The following is an 18,527-nucleotide window of genomic DNA, read 5'->3' on the forward strand; positions in this document are numbered from 1 at the left end:
GACTCCTGGATGTGATAAAGGAAATGCTGTCCTTGGGTGAGCAGATGAGGGTAGCTAATTTGCTACATGGTGTGAATGTAGTGAATGTTGGACACTTTTGCAGAAAAATGACTTCTCCGAGAGGCATATGGTTGTGAAGCACATAGCCACTCGGCTAACTGAGCAGACTCCATCTGTTTTTGCATGCATAAAGTGTGAACTGACACCTTTAAGACACCGATATATCATTTATGATTTTCTATAAATAATTTATAATTTATTTCCCATATTTACAATGGGAAACAGTGTTGACGATCTACTGAATGTCCTATTTTCTGCCAGAGCTTTTGAGAAATGTACGATAGTCAAAGAAGGCAAGTCTTGTCCTCATTTCTTATAAATTTACTATTATATTTATATCTTTGAGTAATTCAAATATACCATTGCCCTTCATTACTGTTTTCTAATATATCTTAAAATAAACACATTGTTCCCCACTCTATGCAGATGTGGTTACAATTAATTGATAAATTGAAGTATTCAAAGTTATCCTATCATTCACTACATTGGACTGCTGAGCACTGATGCCCTATGCACTCTTAAATCTTTCATACATCAATAAAAATGCAATCATATGGTCAAATTGACATGCATTTTGTAGCATGGGTTGCATAAGCCACATGACAGCACACCCAAACAAAATGGACATGTGATAACACTGGATACTGCCACTGATGCCATCTGTTCAATTTCCTAATCTTTCTCAGAAATCTCATATCCATGGTCTCCAGTCTTTTACCAAGAATTTTATTTCTATACCAGCTCTCGGATCCATAAGTTAAAATTGGTTTGAAAACTGTCTTGTATATAGCTAGATTAGTGTTTTGACTAATGTCTCTCTCTCATTCCATATATTTATTCATTTGATTTCCTAAATACCAGCTTTGTTAATTCTGCTGTCTATTTCCAAATATAATTTGACATCTTCGCTAAAAACTGTTCCTAAATAGCTGAAATGTTTTGCTTGTTTTATAGGTTCTCCATTCAGGATGTAGTGGATGTTTACAATGTTCCTGCCTACTTTTGTGTCTGTGTTTTTTAATGTTGATTTTCATACCAAATTTATTACAGCGGTTATTCAATTTACACCTTGGTTATTGTATCAACCAATCCAATTGAATGCTCTCATTTGTCATGAGTTGCTGTTTCAGGGAATTCTGCAAACTTGGATTTATTTAAAAGTATCTGCATTATCTGCATAAAGTAATGAGCTGAAATTAACATCTCTAATTTTGATCATCATCATGCGTATCAAGGATTTAGGCCATGGCCTGTTCCGGCCTTAGAAGTCATCGTTGAATCGTTTAAGAGGACGTCCTGGTTTTCTTTTTCCTAATGACTTGCACTTTAAGGCTTGTTCTCTAATTTGTACTCTATTTTGATATCAGCTTTAATACTGCTTTGCTTCATAATGTGATCAATAGATGAGTAACAGTGGAAATAATGTACACCCTTGTTGCACAACTGACTTAACATCAAACCATATTCCTGTACCTCCTTCAATTCGAACTGCTGATTTACAACTCAAATAGAAACCATGTATTGCTTGATATAATATCCTATTTACACCATATAACTGGAACATTTTTTATAGCTTTCTTCTTGGCACATTGTTATATGTCTTTTCCAGATCTATAAAATTTAAGTACAGATCCTTGTTATATTCCCATAATTTCTAAACTATTTGTCTTAAAGTGAAAATCTGATCTTGACAAAATCTGTTTGGCCTGAACAGTTTGTTCTTTTCCTCCACAATTTTTTTTAAGCCATTTCTCAAGAATACTTAGATAAATCTTACCAAGAACATTCGGTAGAGAAATTCCTTTGTAATTCTCAAATTCAGCTTTATCCCCCCCCCCTTTTTTTTTAATAAATAAGTGCTCTACTCCAATCATCTGGAACTCGATTCCCCCCCCCCCCAAAAAACAAGCTTTCTGAATTATGAAGTGTAGCCACTGTAAATCTTTTAAAAAAAGAAAAGAATGGCTTTCTCCACTTCTAGATGTTCTGGATTGCATGCCTGTTGAGTGTTTTTCTACATTCACCCTTACACTGCTTGTTTAATTTAGCAATCTTTCCAAGTAATGTCACCTTTGTCATCTCTAATTCCCTTTCCTCCATTTCTAAGCTTTTGCAATAGCCTCCAGAATATTTTGCCACCTTTCTGATATTTATTTTCTAAGTTCCTATCAAAGTCTTCCCATGACTTTTGTTTAGCTAGTTTTACAAAGTGCTTCGTTTTCTTACATTTTTCACTGTATTCTCTAAGAGCACAAACTGGCTTACTTGTCAGGAACTATCGATATGCTTTCTTCTTTTCCTTGACTCTAACTTCCTGAGTCCACTATGGAATACTGATTTTTTTATCCTTGCAGTCATCCTCACCACATGACTCTCTGGCTGAATCAATCAAAGTTTTCTTTAGGATTTGCCACTGAATCTTTAAGGTTTGGTTCTTGTTTTCAAACTCTCAATTTTTGCTTGAATAATGTTGGTGTATTTGAGTCTACAGTTCACATCTGATAACTGTCCAACTTTGATTCAGTTTAAAACTTTCTTACACATCCTTTTTTTTTTTCAATATGAAATTCAATTTTATCCTGCTCAACACTAAAAAAAAAAAAAACAATTCAAATATTTTTAATTTTCATACACATTGGTGTTGGTACATTTATTTTAAATAAATAAATGCACTTAGGCCTAACTTTAGATTCCAGAAACACTGCTTGATTAAAATGAGGGCAGGTTTAGATGAAGTCAGGTGATGCTTTGTCGTCATTATCTTAGATTTTTAAGTTTAATTCACAACACCAGGCAAAATATATATATATATTATAGAATAGAGTTGAATGACTTAAACTGAGGGTTAGGTAAAATAAGGGGGTTTAATAGTAATACACGACTAGTTTCGGCTTATAACAGCCTTCATCAGGTGACATTATAAAAGAAAAGAAAAAATACTAAACACTAAAGGTTAAAAAAACTATGAACAACATAGAGAGTCTCTATACATAATTAGCATGAAAACATTGTAGTTGTATTTAAAGCTGTTCTTTCGTTTATTGCATTGTTGGGAGAGTGCATGCTTGCAACATCACGTGAACACCAGTACATGATTACAGCTGAATGACTATCTGGGAGGTTGTAGCTCAAGTTATTATTTAGATGTTCAGGGATGAGGATGATTTTTAGATTCTACAATTTTTTTCTCTCCAATTCATCATGGCAATGAAAGATGTTAGTAGATCTGTCCCGCGGACTGTATGACTTGGGTTTTCATCATTAGGAATAGCCGAGAAAAGGATATGGCTTAATAAGGCACTGACTCGTTGTCTCTTGTAAGCAATGTCCCTCATGTGTTCCTCTGTAAGTAATTCAATAAATTTGTCTGTCTGGCGAAAATAAGGAATATCACAATCACACCATATTTTGTACACACCAGGATATTTAAGATGATGATGACAAGGTTTTGGGTGACTTATTAAGGAGCGGATCTTTGGAATTGGAGTGAACAAAGTTCTGATATTGTATTTTCTTAGAACCTTGGCTAATTTTTGTGAAACTGAACTTATGTAAGGAATAGATATATTGCCTTTAAATGTATTTATTTCTTCTCTGTGATGACTAGGAGGATTAAGAAGGAATTTTTCAATAATTCTTTCAGAATATCCATTAAGTACGGTACGAAAGTAGTTTTGAGATAGTTGATTTCTTTTTGAAGTTCATTTGGGTCATCAAGAAGAGAGTGAACTCTATGTCCCAAGGTAGAAATTATTCCAAGTTTTTGGGGAGGGAAGTGATGGGACTGACTATGAAGATATCTGTTGGCATGTGTAGGCTTTCTATACATTGAAATTTTAAGTTTACCAGAAGTGCGGGTCAGTTTTACATCTAGAAAAGGCAGGGAACTATCAGTTTCAAGCTCTGCTGTGAATTTTATACTTTGATGTCAACTATTGAGATGTTCCAGGAAATCCACTAGGGAATCATGTCCATGGCTCCAAATGAGAAAAATGTCATCCGCATAATGTTTCCAAACTTTAGGTGTTAAAGCAAAGGAAGAGATAACCTTGGCCTTCAAAATCCTCCAAGTAAATATTTGCAAGAACAGGGAATAAAGGATTACCCATTGCCAGACCATGATTTTGCTTGTATATAGTATCTTGGAATCTAAAGTATATATAATATATATATCAAATATCAGCAGCTAAGTAAAGAAATATATATATATTTCTTTACTTATCTGCAGATATTTTTCTGGTTTTATACCAGTGAAATATCCGCAACTTCATAGCACAAAGTAACACAAAGAACTGAAGTCATACTTGGAACCATCTACTGTTGGATGTCCATTAAAATGACCATTTCCCATATTTTTGATAAACTGATCCAGCTATATCATTTCCACTATTAACTAATTGTTGTTGGGACAAAGCTAGATATAAAACCAATGAAATATCAGCAATTAAGTAAATAAATGCAAGCCTCCTCTGTAGCTTAGTTAGTATACACAAACCTTTAGGGTGGAAAGACCAGGGTTTGGATCCTGCCAATGATGAGAGGAACCTTTATAGTCTTTTCGATCAACTGGTGAGTAAGCTCATCTCATATGACGGTGGAGGGTTTCCCTCCTGGAAACTCAGGTTTTTCGTTTCCCAGAATAGGCAACCTGGCTCCATGAACACACACACAAATCTACAGGTATAAATACTCACCCTTAGGGGATGCTGCAGAGAAGTGGTATGCCTACTGCATTAATCTGCCATGACTAAACCCTAATCAGGAGACTCTACCCATCCTAAGGGATGGATGGGTTGAAGAAATAAATAACTACACTATTTTTTTTATTATTATTACTGTCTTGTGTTGTAAATTAAGCAGTAAAAAAATCTAAGAGCTGTCAACACCTAAAACTATACACATCATTTATCATTAAGTTCAGCAGTTGGCAAAAGAATGAAATCAATAAAATTGAGGATAGGAGAGCAGATAACCACATTTATGTGCAAAAAGTGAAACAACAAAGCCATAAATTAAATTATTTTTACTTACTCATAATTTTTGACTAGCTGGTATAAACACAATAATGCTCCCATCCAAACAGAAGATTCTGGAAGCTGCAGGTATACTGAAACTTTGTCTACAATTCCTGTCCATCTGCTAGGAAAGTCGTGTTTTATAATATTGCTGACACAGACTGCTAACTGTACTCTAAAGACAGGCAAATATAACAGTGGATTAAAAAACTGCTATTTAAATAGAAGAATAATAAGAGATTATGAACAAATAAATAAATAAAATGCAGAGCAAGATGATAAAGTCAACTGCTCTATATACAAGTAACCTAGTTGTAAAGATATTTCATGCACCAACTCATTTGTAATATAAAAATGAAAACAAAAATATAATTTCTTGTCAGAACAGGAATCAAAATGTCACAATTTCCTTCTGGCACATATGTACCAAGATTTAAGATGAGCCTTGCCAACAGGAAACTAATCTATGAAGAGTTACGAAATACAAAAACTACATTAAAATTACTTCATTCATGTTTAAGCTATTCATTGTAAGATCTAGTTGTTGAAAGTTTTTTTTTTCCACTTGTTTATAAATTAAAAGATGCCAAGAAATTATATTCTTGTTTAATCCTTTATTCTAGCATAAGCAAACAAAGTTTGCACATGAAGTGTTTCCACTATTAGGCTACCTGTATTCCACAATGCAAAGCACATATCCTTTCAGATATGTATAATGCTATGCATTATGGGAAGGGCAACTACTCAGATTGGTTTGACCTTTCTTGTCTTTCATCAGTGGAAGTCAGACCCAGAAGAGATATCAAGGCTGAAGTAATGCAGAAATCACATATTTCTAATATACCAGTAGTGAAAAGGTGTAACACTTTATTATATTAAAATACTCTGGATTAGAGCTAGATGTTGAAAGGTTTTCACTTTTCATTATACACATCAGAAAGGATGTATGCTTTACATTGTGGGGTACTAAAGCAATCAAAGCAAAATCATTAGCTTCTATAGCTTCATGTGCAAACTTAATTTACTTATGCTTAGATAAAGGACTAAACAAGAATATAATTTCTTGGCATCTGTTCTTATAAGATCAAGTAATAAATGTACATTTTAGCACCGAGTCCTTTCAACTAACAAATTATGCCAGTGCAGTGTTTATGCCTATTATACACCGCTTGAATAAGTGATGTACACAAGTTACTTTTCTGAATTATGCACAGCAAATGGAAGAAATATTCGCAATATGAAACTTCACCCCCCCACTCTTTTTTAGACTATATTGTGTGCAAGTGAAAACTACTGGCTATTCCAATGCATGTTATGTTGCAAATCAAGCATATGTATGATCAAATCTTGAAATTTTGGATAAAAAATGTTCATGAATAAATGATTAGTCTGAAATAAGAATACTACCTTATTAAAAGATCTTATAATGTGTATATTTCAGCCAATTTAATGAATTTACTGGTCAGTTGCACTGAGAACTGTTTAACATATCACAGCTTAGGATGCCACTAGCTGAAAATTCAAACTTGGATATTAGAAAAATATTCATCACAGAATTCTTCCACTAGATCCTTGAATGACACTTTGCTTTCAGCTCCATAAGCGAAACACCAGTCCAAATTTTTATATTCTCTATCCAGCTTATTCTACATCTGCCTCTTTTTCAAGTTCCTGGAATAAATCCTTCAAGAACTTGCATTGGTAGATCATCTGATCTGCTGATGTGACCAAGTCAGAAGTTTTTTTCATTCGAATCTCAGGTATGATGTTACCTCTTGGACCAGCAAAAGAACTGATTATTTTACTTCATAATTTGTGTTGTGATTTATATATGGTATCTTTAGGAGGGTCCAAGTTTCACTTCAATACAGAAGTACTGATTAACTAGTGTGTCAATAAGGTGCAATCTCTTTGTAATTGTGTGTTATCTTTCCATAGTGATTTTAGTTTTGGAGTGTTGCTGTTGTAATTTTTGTTCCAATACCCTGACTTGATCTTCCATCTTCATTAAAGATATTGCCTATGTACTTAAACTCATTAACTTCTTCTATGGGCAAAAAAATCTTCCTCAAGTAAGATTTTTTCAGTTTCTTCCACAGCACTTTCTTCTTGGTTAGAAATACAAATATCTGTCATAGTTTTTGATTTTTTTTAGGTAATTATGGTGTAATTAACTCTATATTAAACCAAACCAGACCTACCAGTCGTAATGTATGGAAGCGAAATCTGGACAATAAAACAAAAAGACAAACAAAGATTAATAACAGCAGAAATGAAGTTTATGAGAAAAACTGCAAAGTATACCCTATTTGATCACAAAAGAAACGAAGAAATTATGAAAGAATTAAACCAAGAAACAGTAATAGAAAAAATTAAAACATATAAACATAAATGGATGGAACACGTTCAAAAAATGAAAACAGAAAGATTACCAAAACAAGCCTTAAAGTACAAGCCATTAGGAAAAAGAAATCCAGGACGTCCTCTTAAACGATGACTTCTAAGGTCAGAACAGGCCATGCTAGGCCTAAATCCTTGATATGCATGATGATGAGGTAAAGCCATTTTTTTTTTTAAGAATATGAGCAACTTTGTGATTTTGTAAAGATTTGATTTGGTTTACACTAAGATATCAAGAGATTATTTATTCAGCTTACTTCCTACTATACCACCATTACTAATTATGTTATTTATTTCCCATACTTAATTTGCCATTTTTCACTAAAATTTGTGCCTAAATAGCTGAGATGGTTTACTTGTTCTACAAGTTCCCTATTCAGGATACAGTTGATGTTTTCATTGTCTTTGTCCTTTTATTGATGATTTTCGCACCAAATTTATTACAACAATTATTCAATTCAGTCAGGGAATCTTGCAGTCTTGTACAGGATTTATTTAGAAGTATACAATTCAAAAACTTGAATTGGTAAATTATCTGATCTGCTGATGTGACCAAGCTACATAAGTTTCTTTCATTCGAATCTCAGTTATGATGTTATCTCTTGGGCCAGCGAAAGAACTGATTATTTTATTTTAACATTTGTGATGTGATCAGTGTATGGTATCTTGAGGAGTCATCTCTAGTATTCATTTCAAATGCCAGTAACCTCTTTTCATCTTCTTTTAGGAGGGTCCAAGTTTCACTTCCATACAGAAATACTGAATTAACTAGTTTGTCAATAAGGTGTAATTTTGTGTACAAAATAATCTGCATAAAATAAAGAGGTAAGATAAAAAACAAACACCAATTTTGATATCAGGTTTAATATCACTTTCTTCATAATGTGACTCATATAGATAATGCGCATCCTGTCGCACACCTGATTTAACATAAAACCATTTTTTGTCCTGTATCTCCTCCAATTCTAACTGCTGACATACAGCTCAAATAGAAACTATGTATTGCTTGATATAATATCCCATTTATACTATATAACTGTAGTGTTTTGAAGAGCTTTCCTCTTGGCACCTTGTTATATGCCTTTTCAAGATCTGCAAAACTTAAGTAATCCTTGACATATTCTCACAATTTCTCAACTCTCAGTGAAATGGGTGGATGATTTGCCTGGAGTGAATGGTGTTTGGAAAGTTGAAGTCTCAAGAAAAGCCTACAACAGGACCACTTGATAAGAATTTGTGTGGCACATTAATGAGGAGAAAAGTGACCATGTGATGCCTGAAGATGTCTAATGAAACTATGGATGGAGATCCTCCATAACTAAAGCTTTAAATTATATCCTGCTGAATATCAATGCTTCCAGAGCTTACAATTTAGAAAAATATCTCCTGCTACTTCCTCTTACTTTTGCCAGCAGATATCTCTTCTTGGACTGACCTGCAACCTCCAGCCTTTCCTGGTACAAAAACATCTTAGTCATAACTTCTGCAGCGACCAAAAAACTTGGTATACTTTTCTGCACAAGACTATTACTACCTTAAACCAATACACACATGTGAACACTTAATAAATGCAATCCACTCAAACTCACTACAGAAGAGACCAATCAGATTAACAGATGACCCTCTCTCTCACACACACACAGGCAATCTCTTTCTGCCTTACAGTTCTTCTACAGGTACTTTCATGGTCAGTACTCTACTGTATTGCCCATTATCATTCTTCTAAAACTGTAAAAACAAGAGCAGCCGATGACCGACATCCATGTGCCACCACCCACCTCTAAATTTACTGAATCAACTTCTCTGCCTCCTCTTTCTGTTTACTGCTGTTTCTTGGAACAGCCTTTTATATTTTCTCCATAGATATAACCTGTAGCTACGCCAAAAAAAATGTCAATAAATTTCTCTATTCTTATAATTTTACTCACACTCAGTACCAACGTGCTAGAAGTTTTGCATCTTTTTGTTTGTGGGTTATATATATATATATATATATAAGAATACTCAACAGAAGAATCATACATATTCAGGACAAATTTGGGAAGCTCATCCTTCGCTACTGGGCTAACTAAGGGCACTATTTAGCTTTAGCCTCACTTTGGTATTGCCATGTTTCAGCTTCATTACACATGTGCATGCAGTGCTTGCATGCTCATATTGTACTGTGTTTGCTAATGATGACAATTCAATTTTGCTGATATGCTGGAAATGTTAAATTTACTGTAGTTATTATTAGTCTATGTTGTAATTTCCTTAAAAAATAGTTATGAAGATAACAGCAGTTTCATAAAAGCCAAGAAGTAAAAAAACCTGCAATAAAACATGAAAGGTTAATTAATGACCAGATAAAGATATGCTATAGCAAAAAAGAAGTGGAGAACTTTAATCTTTATAAGGATGACAAAACAATCAAAAAATACAACTTTTTTTTTTTATTTGGGGGGGGGGGGGTGTCAGAAATCCCACTCATAGCATCCAAAACTGTTCGGTGTTCTGGCACACAATGGATTATTGGACCTGTGGTTCCTTATCCCTTCATCGGATCTGAAAAGAAATCGCCAGATTACGAGTGATTACTGAGCAATTGGCTGTAAGTTTAAAAAAACTGCCTGTTCCATGCATTTTGCAGGGACATTTGTCATGATTTGTTAGTTGTAGTCTACTGCTAGGTGGGAAATCACAGCAGACTTGGGATATCATTGAACCTTTGGCTCATCCACTGTATGCTTCTGACAGTGAGTTTAAAACTTATCTACTCAGCATGGAACACTTCTATCTTATACGATCATGTAAAAATAATCATAATTAAAATTCTAAATATTTTTACGAATTGTTTATGTTAGAATGTTTATTAGTTTCAGTTTCATAACACACATTGTCGGCACGTGCGATGTGACCGTTATTGAAATTGTTTTGTCAAAAATGATATGTAAAGCAGTTAAAAATTTATGTACTTACTGGATTTGATATTTGTATTACTTACAAGAATTTTATTGTAATTTAAAATTATCAAAAGTTGTGTTTTATGAAGACATTTCTCTTGTCGCTAACGGAGACAACGTGCCAGCCATTACACCTAGTTGATCGCTTGCCATTTTCAAGGAGTGTGCATGCTCGCTGAGAAGTTTGATATGTGATTGACAGCTGACACGTTCGGTATCTGAGTAATGGCTGTAAACAAGATAGCGTTCGGAAGGAATTTAGAACACAAGCCGGCAGATATTTAGATTCAGAGGAACTTGAGTTTTTTTTATGTAACAGTCGGAGGAAAATTAATAGTATATTCCAAAAAAGGAATCGTGGAACTATTAAGTTTCAAAGTGGAATAAGTATTGATAAATAAAAGGGAAATATTGCTATAGGCGTTTTAAAAGGAATATTGAAGGAAACGCTAATTGGAAGATTTATAGGAGATTCCAAAAAGGAAATCGTAGAACTGTAAGTTTTTTTTTAATTGGAAGAGTTAAAACTGTAAATAAGCATTTAGTGAATAAAATACAGAATTTGCTATTTACGTTCTAAAGGAATGTTCGAGAAAACTCTGATTAGGAAGTTTCATCTGTATTAAGGACGCCGGATCTAGCTATTATTCCTACTGGAAAAGAGACAGAATTAAGTCAGGAAGAATTAATGTGTGCTACATAAGTGATGGTAAAGGATCCTGTGAAAATGAAGAATAAAGTCATATCTTCGGAAAAGGGCCTTGACAGAGAGAGAAACTGGCTATGAACAATTTGTCATTGTGCAAACAAAGTGTTTAGGATAGTCTTAAGTGTAAGTTTATTTTTAAAAGGCCTTGGATCCAATTAATTCTGTAGTTAGTTATAGTTATGTAATATTGTTTGAAGTGTATATATATATATATTGTTTTTATTTTATTAAATGCGTTTATTTTGTATTTGGGTCTTGAGTCAGTGATTATTTGGATTCTGAAAGAAAGAGGGTCATTGCACCAATAAGAGTGAACCCTTGTGCAAATAAATAAATATATAGGTACACTCGGAAATAAATTAAAAACAATTGTTGAACAGAGGTCATCTCTATGGTAGGATTAAATATTATGATAATATCTATGAATATCCTCTATATAAAAATCCACTAATTTCATCCACTGTATGTTTCTGACAGTCAGTTTAAAACTTATCTACTCAGCATGGAACACTTCTGTCTTATACGATCACATTCGCTGTAGTCTACCACTTGGACTAATGAGTTAGAATGGGTGGTGACATCTGCAAAGAATTTTTCAATTCTTTCATGTAGGAAAATCCTGGGGAGACAAGCTCCTCAGCGAAGCTGTATGTTTCTTACAAACCACAGCACACAGAATGCTACATTTTGTTTTAGATTATCTGTAGTTTGATAATGTTTGAATGTCCCGGACTACAGGCGGGTTAGCCATATGCTAGGACTGGCCTGATGAGCATCTTGCATAAGAGTAGATGAAGTTCATTTGCATAATGGGTATAATTGTCCTATTCCCTATTTGCTTTGGAGCAGACATGGTTGACATGAATCATAAAGCAAACTCCTTTATATAGTTGTCTAAGTATTCAAATACTAGTTATAGAATGGAATGTCCAACATGAATACCTCATCCTCCAGGGACTTATCTTCTTATGAATACTACTCTCTAGTGCTGTGTTATTCACAAGAATCAGTATCAGTACTTCTCTGCAATGACAGCAATTCACCAATTTTTGAACCACTATTCTAGTTCTGAAATTGTTTTTACAATTTTTCAGTTGCAAATGTAGGTCAGAGGGAGCATACCATTATTACAGCACTGTCTGCATGTGGTGATGGAAACTGTGTATAGGTGCTGACTTCCCATACACAGTTGAGCTGGATTTGTTGCTGTGATTTTATGTTAAGACAATCTGATTTAGTGAGTGACCAATTTGCCTTCTAAGAATTTGAAAAAGATTCTATGGAATGTCTTGGCATGTCTGAGAAGATAGTGCATGTGTGCTACTTCTAGATGTACCATACACTAACGTTTTCCCCAAATATACGAACCTGTGATTCTTGGAAAATCTAAATTGCTCATTGAGAATGAGATGAGTTTTGGGGAAATTGTGCTGCTTTTCCTGGGATTAAGATTATGTCAACTACTTTTCACCATAATGGAAAGTAGTAAAGTCTTAATATTGCATTAACAATAGCAACATGCATTAAGGCTTGTGCAGCGGGGTTTTGATGATTTAATGCACTTTAGCAAAGGAAAGTCCATGCGGTTAGCCTAGTGGCTTTGCGCTTCGCAACCATATGCCTGGGAAAGGAGTGTCCCAGGTTCGATTCCCGTCGAAGACGTGAGGAACTTGAGGATCTTCCTCAGGCATAGTCAAGTTAGCTGTCTTGGGTGTGGGCAGTACGGTTTTTCTGCCAGTTTTTCATTCCGCAAGCAGGCAACCAGCCCCATGAACATACGCTTCGACAGCCAAAAATATACCCCCACCCCACCCCTGCCAGCAGCAGGCTAGGCGACAGGTCGGTTGGGAGTGGTACTAACAAGAAGTCACATCTAAGTAACACGTGAACCTTGCATAGGAAGCGGGAATAACGCACAGTGAAAGAAGAAGCAAAGGATGTTAGTGAGTTTTTCTAGTCTGAGCATTTTAGCAACATATCTGGGCATATACTCTACTGATAAAGTTTAAATTTGCATGAGTTTAGTTTGGACTAACCTACTTCTCTAAGCTACTAGCAAAAGCTTCAGATCTGTCTGCACCATGGCAAAGCCGGAGGGAGTCACAGTCTGTGCATAAGCTTTAGTCATTTTCCAGAGAATCTGGCCCTCTGCATTTAAGGAATGAAGCTTCATCTCTCATTGTTGATTTCAATAGTCTCTAAGTGTATACTGACTTTGTTCACAGACCTGTTCAACACATGCTGGAGTTCTCAGATAATATTTTGTGGCACTGGTGCATGACTGTTCTTTTCACATATGCAGTATTTAATTCTGTCTGGTAGTTGGTTTCTAAGGCAGTTGTTATTTGCTTTTCCAGCAGCCAACGGATTCTGATCTCTACCTGACAGGACTTCCTGATCATATAGAGATCAGGAAGTCCTGTCATGTTCTAGTATGTGGGTTCTGAAAGTTCTAGGATCATGATGTTCCTGATGACAAAGTAGTTAAGGATTCTACTGTTTCAGTCTGTCGTTTTTGCTGTTCCAGGTTTTTTATAGGTTGGGAAAGTTATATATGAATTATATTTCATATACTTGTAAACCATAATTTCCTTGTGTTCTATACTATGTTTGACAAAGATGGCAGACCCCTATTTTCTGTACTATGGTGACAGGCCCAACCCTAGTGTTGGGCTTGTCACCATAGTACAGAAAATAGTTCCTAAGCCTTGGAGTGCTAGCTAGTTGGAGGTGTTTCATTTATAAGGATTATTTCAGCAGTGTAGTGAGTCATAAATTCTCATATCTCATGGATTTTATTTCCTAGACAGTTGGCATTCCAGAACACTAGGGAGTTTGCTGTCTTATGCATGTATTAACTATCAATGAATGCAGCAAGGATTCTTTGCATATGAACCATCACCCCCACATGCAAAGCACATGTTCGGGTAGTTTGGAATGCCATTGGGGGAGGGGAGAGTATCACATTTGCTATGGTGCACATGTGGTTATTGGTGGGCTCTTTGGTTTACTTTTGCTAGGGTTTGGGGTAGTGCAGTTTTGCTTGCACCCTTTTTTGTGGTGGTTATTATTATTATTACGTGACCCATCCAAGCGCTCGTTGTGGGAGGACAGTTTACTCCACACATTTCACAGTCTCTCCCACTACTTAATTCTCCAACACACACCACAACACCATCACCATCAACAGCATCTACTGCCTATCACCACCAAAAACAGTATTTTTTTGTCTGTAAATTCCATGTGTTCTCATGACTGATTTGCTTGTATGTGGGATGAAAAACCCTGCTACCTCCGTATGCGATCGGCTATCTCGCCTTCAATTGAAAAAGTCTATATAAGGATTCCTCTCAAGAGGTGAATGCAAGATCTTTTCCAATCAAAGGGTGCAATGTTCTGGTGTTCTTGCAATTGTGCTAAGGAGGTGCTGGTTGGTGGGATATGGTCTGTCAGTTATGACCAAAGGAATAATAATGTACCAAGAGCAATGAAGAATGTTACTAATATTTTGATATATAGATAAATAGGTGAGTTAGAATATTTCAAGTAATGATCCATTACTGTTATCAGAAATATATAGCTGTGTCAAGTCCCATTATATCTTCAATTTATCAATTATGAGAAGGCCTTTTATATAACTTTTACAATACTTGATGCAAGCAAATGCTAAATGACCAAGTGGAGGAACTATACATAAAAACCACAAAAGCAGTATACAATGATGCAATAGCATTTTAATGGAAGCATCTTCACTGTGGAAATAAAGGGGCATAAAACAACATGATACAATCTTCTCCAAACTATTCACAAAATGTTTGTTTTATTTTAATAACTATGATGATGTGATTAATTACGATTATTTTTTTTGAACTGTCGAACTGTGCCGTTAATTATATTCTATGATTTAATTTTCTTATCTTATTCTCTTTCCTATGTCTACCTTACTTCTACTCGTTTAAATCTTTCTGTTAAGTTCTCCTTACCTTTTTCTATCTTAAGCTGATTAATTTAGTCCCTGCTTGAAATCCTTTATACTACCTACAAGTGTTAGCGCTGTTAGTAAAAAGACCTCTAGAATAGGCAATTCATGGATCCAGTGTTAACTATTTCCCACACGATATAATTCAGGGAAAATTTGTTTTTTCGACTGCACCACCCTGAATTAATGTTATGGCACAGGAAGAATAGATCACTTTCTAAAATAATACCTTAAATAGTCAGTAGTCAGTCGTGGCAATTTCTCTAATTTAAGCACATAAGTTCAGTTATTTTTGTGAGAGAGTGCATTGGTCAAAAATCAGGGGCAATAGTTTTTAAACAAACAAAAATGTTTATTTTACTTTAAGCACAACACAATATTAAACAAATTCTCTCTAATTCCTGCTTTAAACTTAAAGTCGTAACCTTACAATATAGACCTGCAATTCACAATGCTAAGAAAAACTTGCTTTACCCACTCTAGACAATTTCTGGCTGTTACAATCAATATCACTGGCTAACATTCTTCTCAATAAATATATTAGTTAAATTTCAGCCTCAATTACTTTCTATAGCGACTCAATAACTAATTTAACAAAGCTACATTCAGCGAACATACAATTCTTGATCACAATCTCAGCATCAACATATTAAAATCTACTCACAAATTCGTAGAAACAAAAACAGTCCTACCAGTCTGGATGACTTTTGACGGTTTTGCTGACCGCTTTCCTCAGTCCTATATCCTAGCCTTTGTTGAACGTGCCACATGTTGACAGCGCATATCTGGTCACATGTGGCATTCTGCTACTGGAAATACATCTCCATAGAATGACCTTCTCCTCCTGGGCTTTCTCTTTCCACAAGACGAACAAAAGAACAGCCGCTAACCTAAACTTCTGAACAGCCAGCCTCTTTTATATGATTCGGAAACTCCTTGTTTTTTTGTGTCGGAGACTCCCAAATCTTCCGTAAATAAATGACATCACTGATGTTTTGACGTTCGGAATTGACGGCAACAATTTCTACATCTGAACGGCCTTCAATATTTTTGTTTACTTTTAAGTCGCCAACATAATCTGGTCTAATCCCCTTAACTTAAAGAATGACTTCTAACATTCTGTTACACCAAACCAACCTTATGCACAATTTCAACCTTGACAATATTTTTTTTTATAATTTGTAAACAATTTCCATATAATTCTTTTTGTTAGTTAGCTTTACAAGTTTACAATCAGCACTTCTTTAAAATATAGTAAGTTACAATTCTTTCTTTCCTCATGGTTTGTGACTCAGTAAAATCGATGCCGAAAAATCGTTATATAAAATTTCACTGCATCGAATTTTACAGTTTAAGAAAAAACATTCAAACTTCTTGATTTTGACACGAGCAATCTACCACAAGCAAATACCACAATTATCATTATTCCCAGTCACATGAACTACAAACTTATATTGGAATTCCAATTAGCCATCATTAACCAAAACATAAATGCTTGATGAGAAGGCACTTGGAGAACTACAAATGAAATAACTCGTACAATAGTTACAACTATGCCTAAACCTGAAAGTCTGATTCAATATATTCTCCTTATGCTGATGCATGGCAGTAAAACACAAAGATTAAATGTAAAGGGAGTTCAAAAACTCAGAACAACCCAATTCAGTGTGGAAAAATGTTGTTGGTGTTACAAGACAACTGAAAAAGAAATATTTTCTGACATAACTGAACGGATGAAGCATCTAAAGTGGCAACAGACCAAGCACATTGCACAAAGATAGGACCAATGCTGAAAAAAATACTACATTGGATGCAATATGTAAAAACAGTGACCAAAATTCATACTGGACTGATGAAATCGTTAGATCTGATAGAGCTACAGGTAAGATGTGGAGTAATAGAAAAGTCATCAAGCATTGAAATGTGAACTAGGATGATACACATGCAGGTTTTGACAGCCATTAATGAATATTCTGTATGTGTATGTCAACTCTGTGTGTTAAGGTTTAAGTGATAGGAGAAACTTAGAGGCTTAATGGAGAGAGAGAAGCAAAACTGAACAAAAATAATATTTAATTCTTCCAATATTTTGTCTCAGTCACTGAGACATTGTCAGGAGTACAATATGAAACTTGTAATATACATACAAAAGCAACACAAAATTAAGTGAAACACATGGACGAAAGACAAAATGTGGGGTGCTTTCTCTGTAGATAGACACCTGCTGGCAGCCTAGGGTGTAAACTGGGAAAAAAGCATTACTGTTTCCCACATTTTGGGAAGTTTAATGCAACCATATTTATTCAAATCATGGCTGATTTTTTAAGCAGCTGCAGATTCCAAAATCAGTCTTTCTCTTCTAAATTTATTGTCATGGAGTACAGTGGTCTTTTTTCAATTGATTCTATGAGCTATATCCAAAATATGATCTGCTAGGCCCAATTTGATCATAGATGACTGCAGATGCATTTTTTGTGTTCTTCCACGAGGATGCTGGTTTATTTTCTCATTTGTCCATAGTAGGCCAACTTGCAAGAACAAAGCACTTTATATATTTCATGCACTAAATGATAAAGGTAGCTGATCTTTATTAGAACGGATAAGGATAGAACGCTTTCGGTGGGGGTTGAAAGCCATGCAGAGATTGTATTTCTTTAAGATTCTAGCTATTTTTTCTGAAATGCCTCAAACATAAGGGATGATGATAACATTACTAAACTTTTTTTGAAGAGAAGGTCAAAGATTATTATTATTTTATTTATTTATTTTGATGCTATGGGAATTGTAGCCATTAGATAAGAAGGTGTGATGTATATGATAAAGTTCTACTGTAAGAGAGGACTCAATGGAACAAAGGTTATAGGCTCTATTAGTTAGTATTTTAATAATAACCTATTGTCATGATACCATTGTGTAGGCATGTTACCAAGGTGTTTAAGAAAGGCTAAATGATTACTAGTTTCCTTTTCAATAATAAACTGGATTCTATGGTGAAGACTATTGAGGTGAGAGAGGAAAGAATAATGTGTCTGGGCCATAAGGCCAAATGGGGGAACACATTATCCACATATCCTAACTAGAAGGTTTGAAAGAACCCATAAAGGTTCTCTGTCTGTTTATAAATTCTGTGCTTTCAAGAGAAATATCCAAAATGGATAGCAAAGAAAAAGAGATCAGTGATATCAGGAGGAAAAACATTTTTTTAATAAGTGATAAGGTGTCATTTAAGGGAATATTGGTGAACAGTGAGATGATATCAAAGCTACCCAAATATCTGTATTATTTAATGTTAAATTCTTCACAGAAATTAAAATGGGTAGTTTTATATATATATATATATATTTATAATTTCAGGAGGCCAGGTAGAAACGTTTTTGACCAGACTTTTCCAATTTTTGATCTAAGATTTGGTGGGAATGTAA

General features: G+C 34.7%; 1 protein-coding gene across 3 annotated transcripts in view; it reads right to left on the reverse strand.

The window, feature by feature from the left end:
- Positions 1 to 18,527, reverse strand: part of msk (importin-7 msk) — a 321,082-nt gene that overhangs the window by 235,752 nt on the left and 66,803 nt on the right. For all 3 annotated transcript variants that reach the window (XM_090394390.1, XM_090394389.1, XM_090394391.1), the window contains exon 3: positions 5,092 to 5,250. In XM_090394390.1, coding sequence (XP_090250516.1) covers positions 5,092 to 5,250 — 159 coding nt within the window. The remainder of the gene's footprint in view (positions 1 to 5,091; positions 5,251 to 18,527) is intronic.

Source organism: Typopeltis vanoorti, chromosome 6 (genome assembly GCF_054136105.1).
Source record: "Typopeltis vanoorti isolate ZY-2024b chromosome 6, IOZ_Tvanoo_1.0, whole genome shotgun sequence".
Classification (NCBI taxonomy): domain Eukaryota; kingdom Metazoa; phylum Arthropoda; class Arachnida; order Uropygi; family Thelyphonidae; genus Typopeltis; species Typopeltis vanoorti.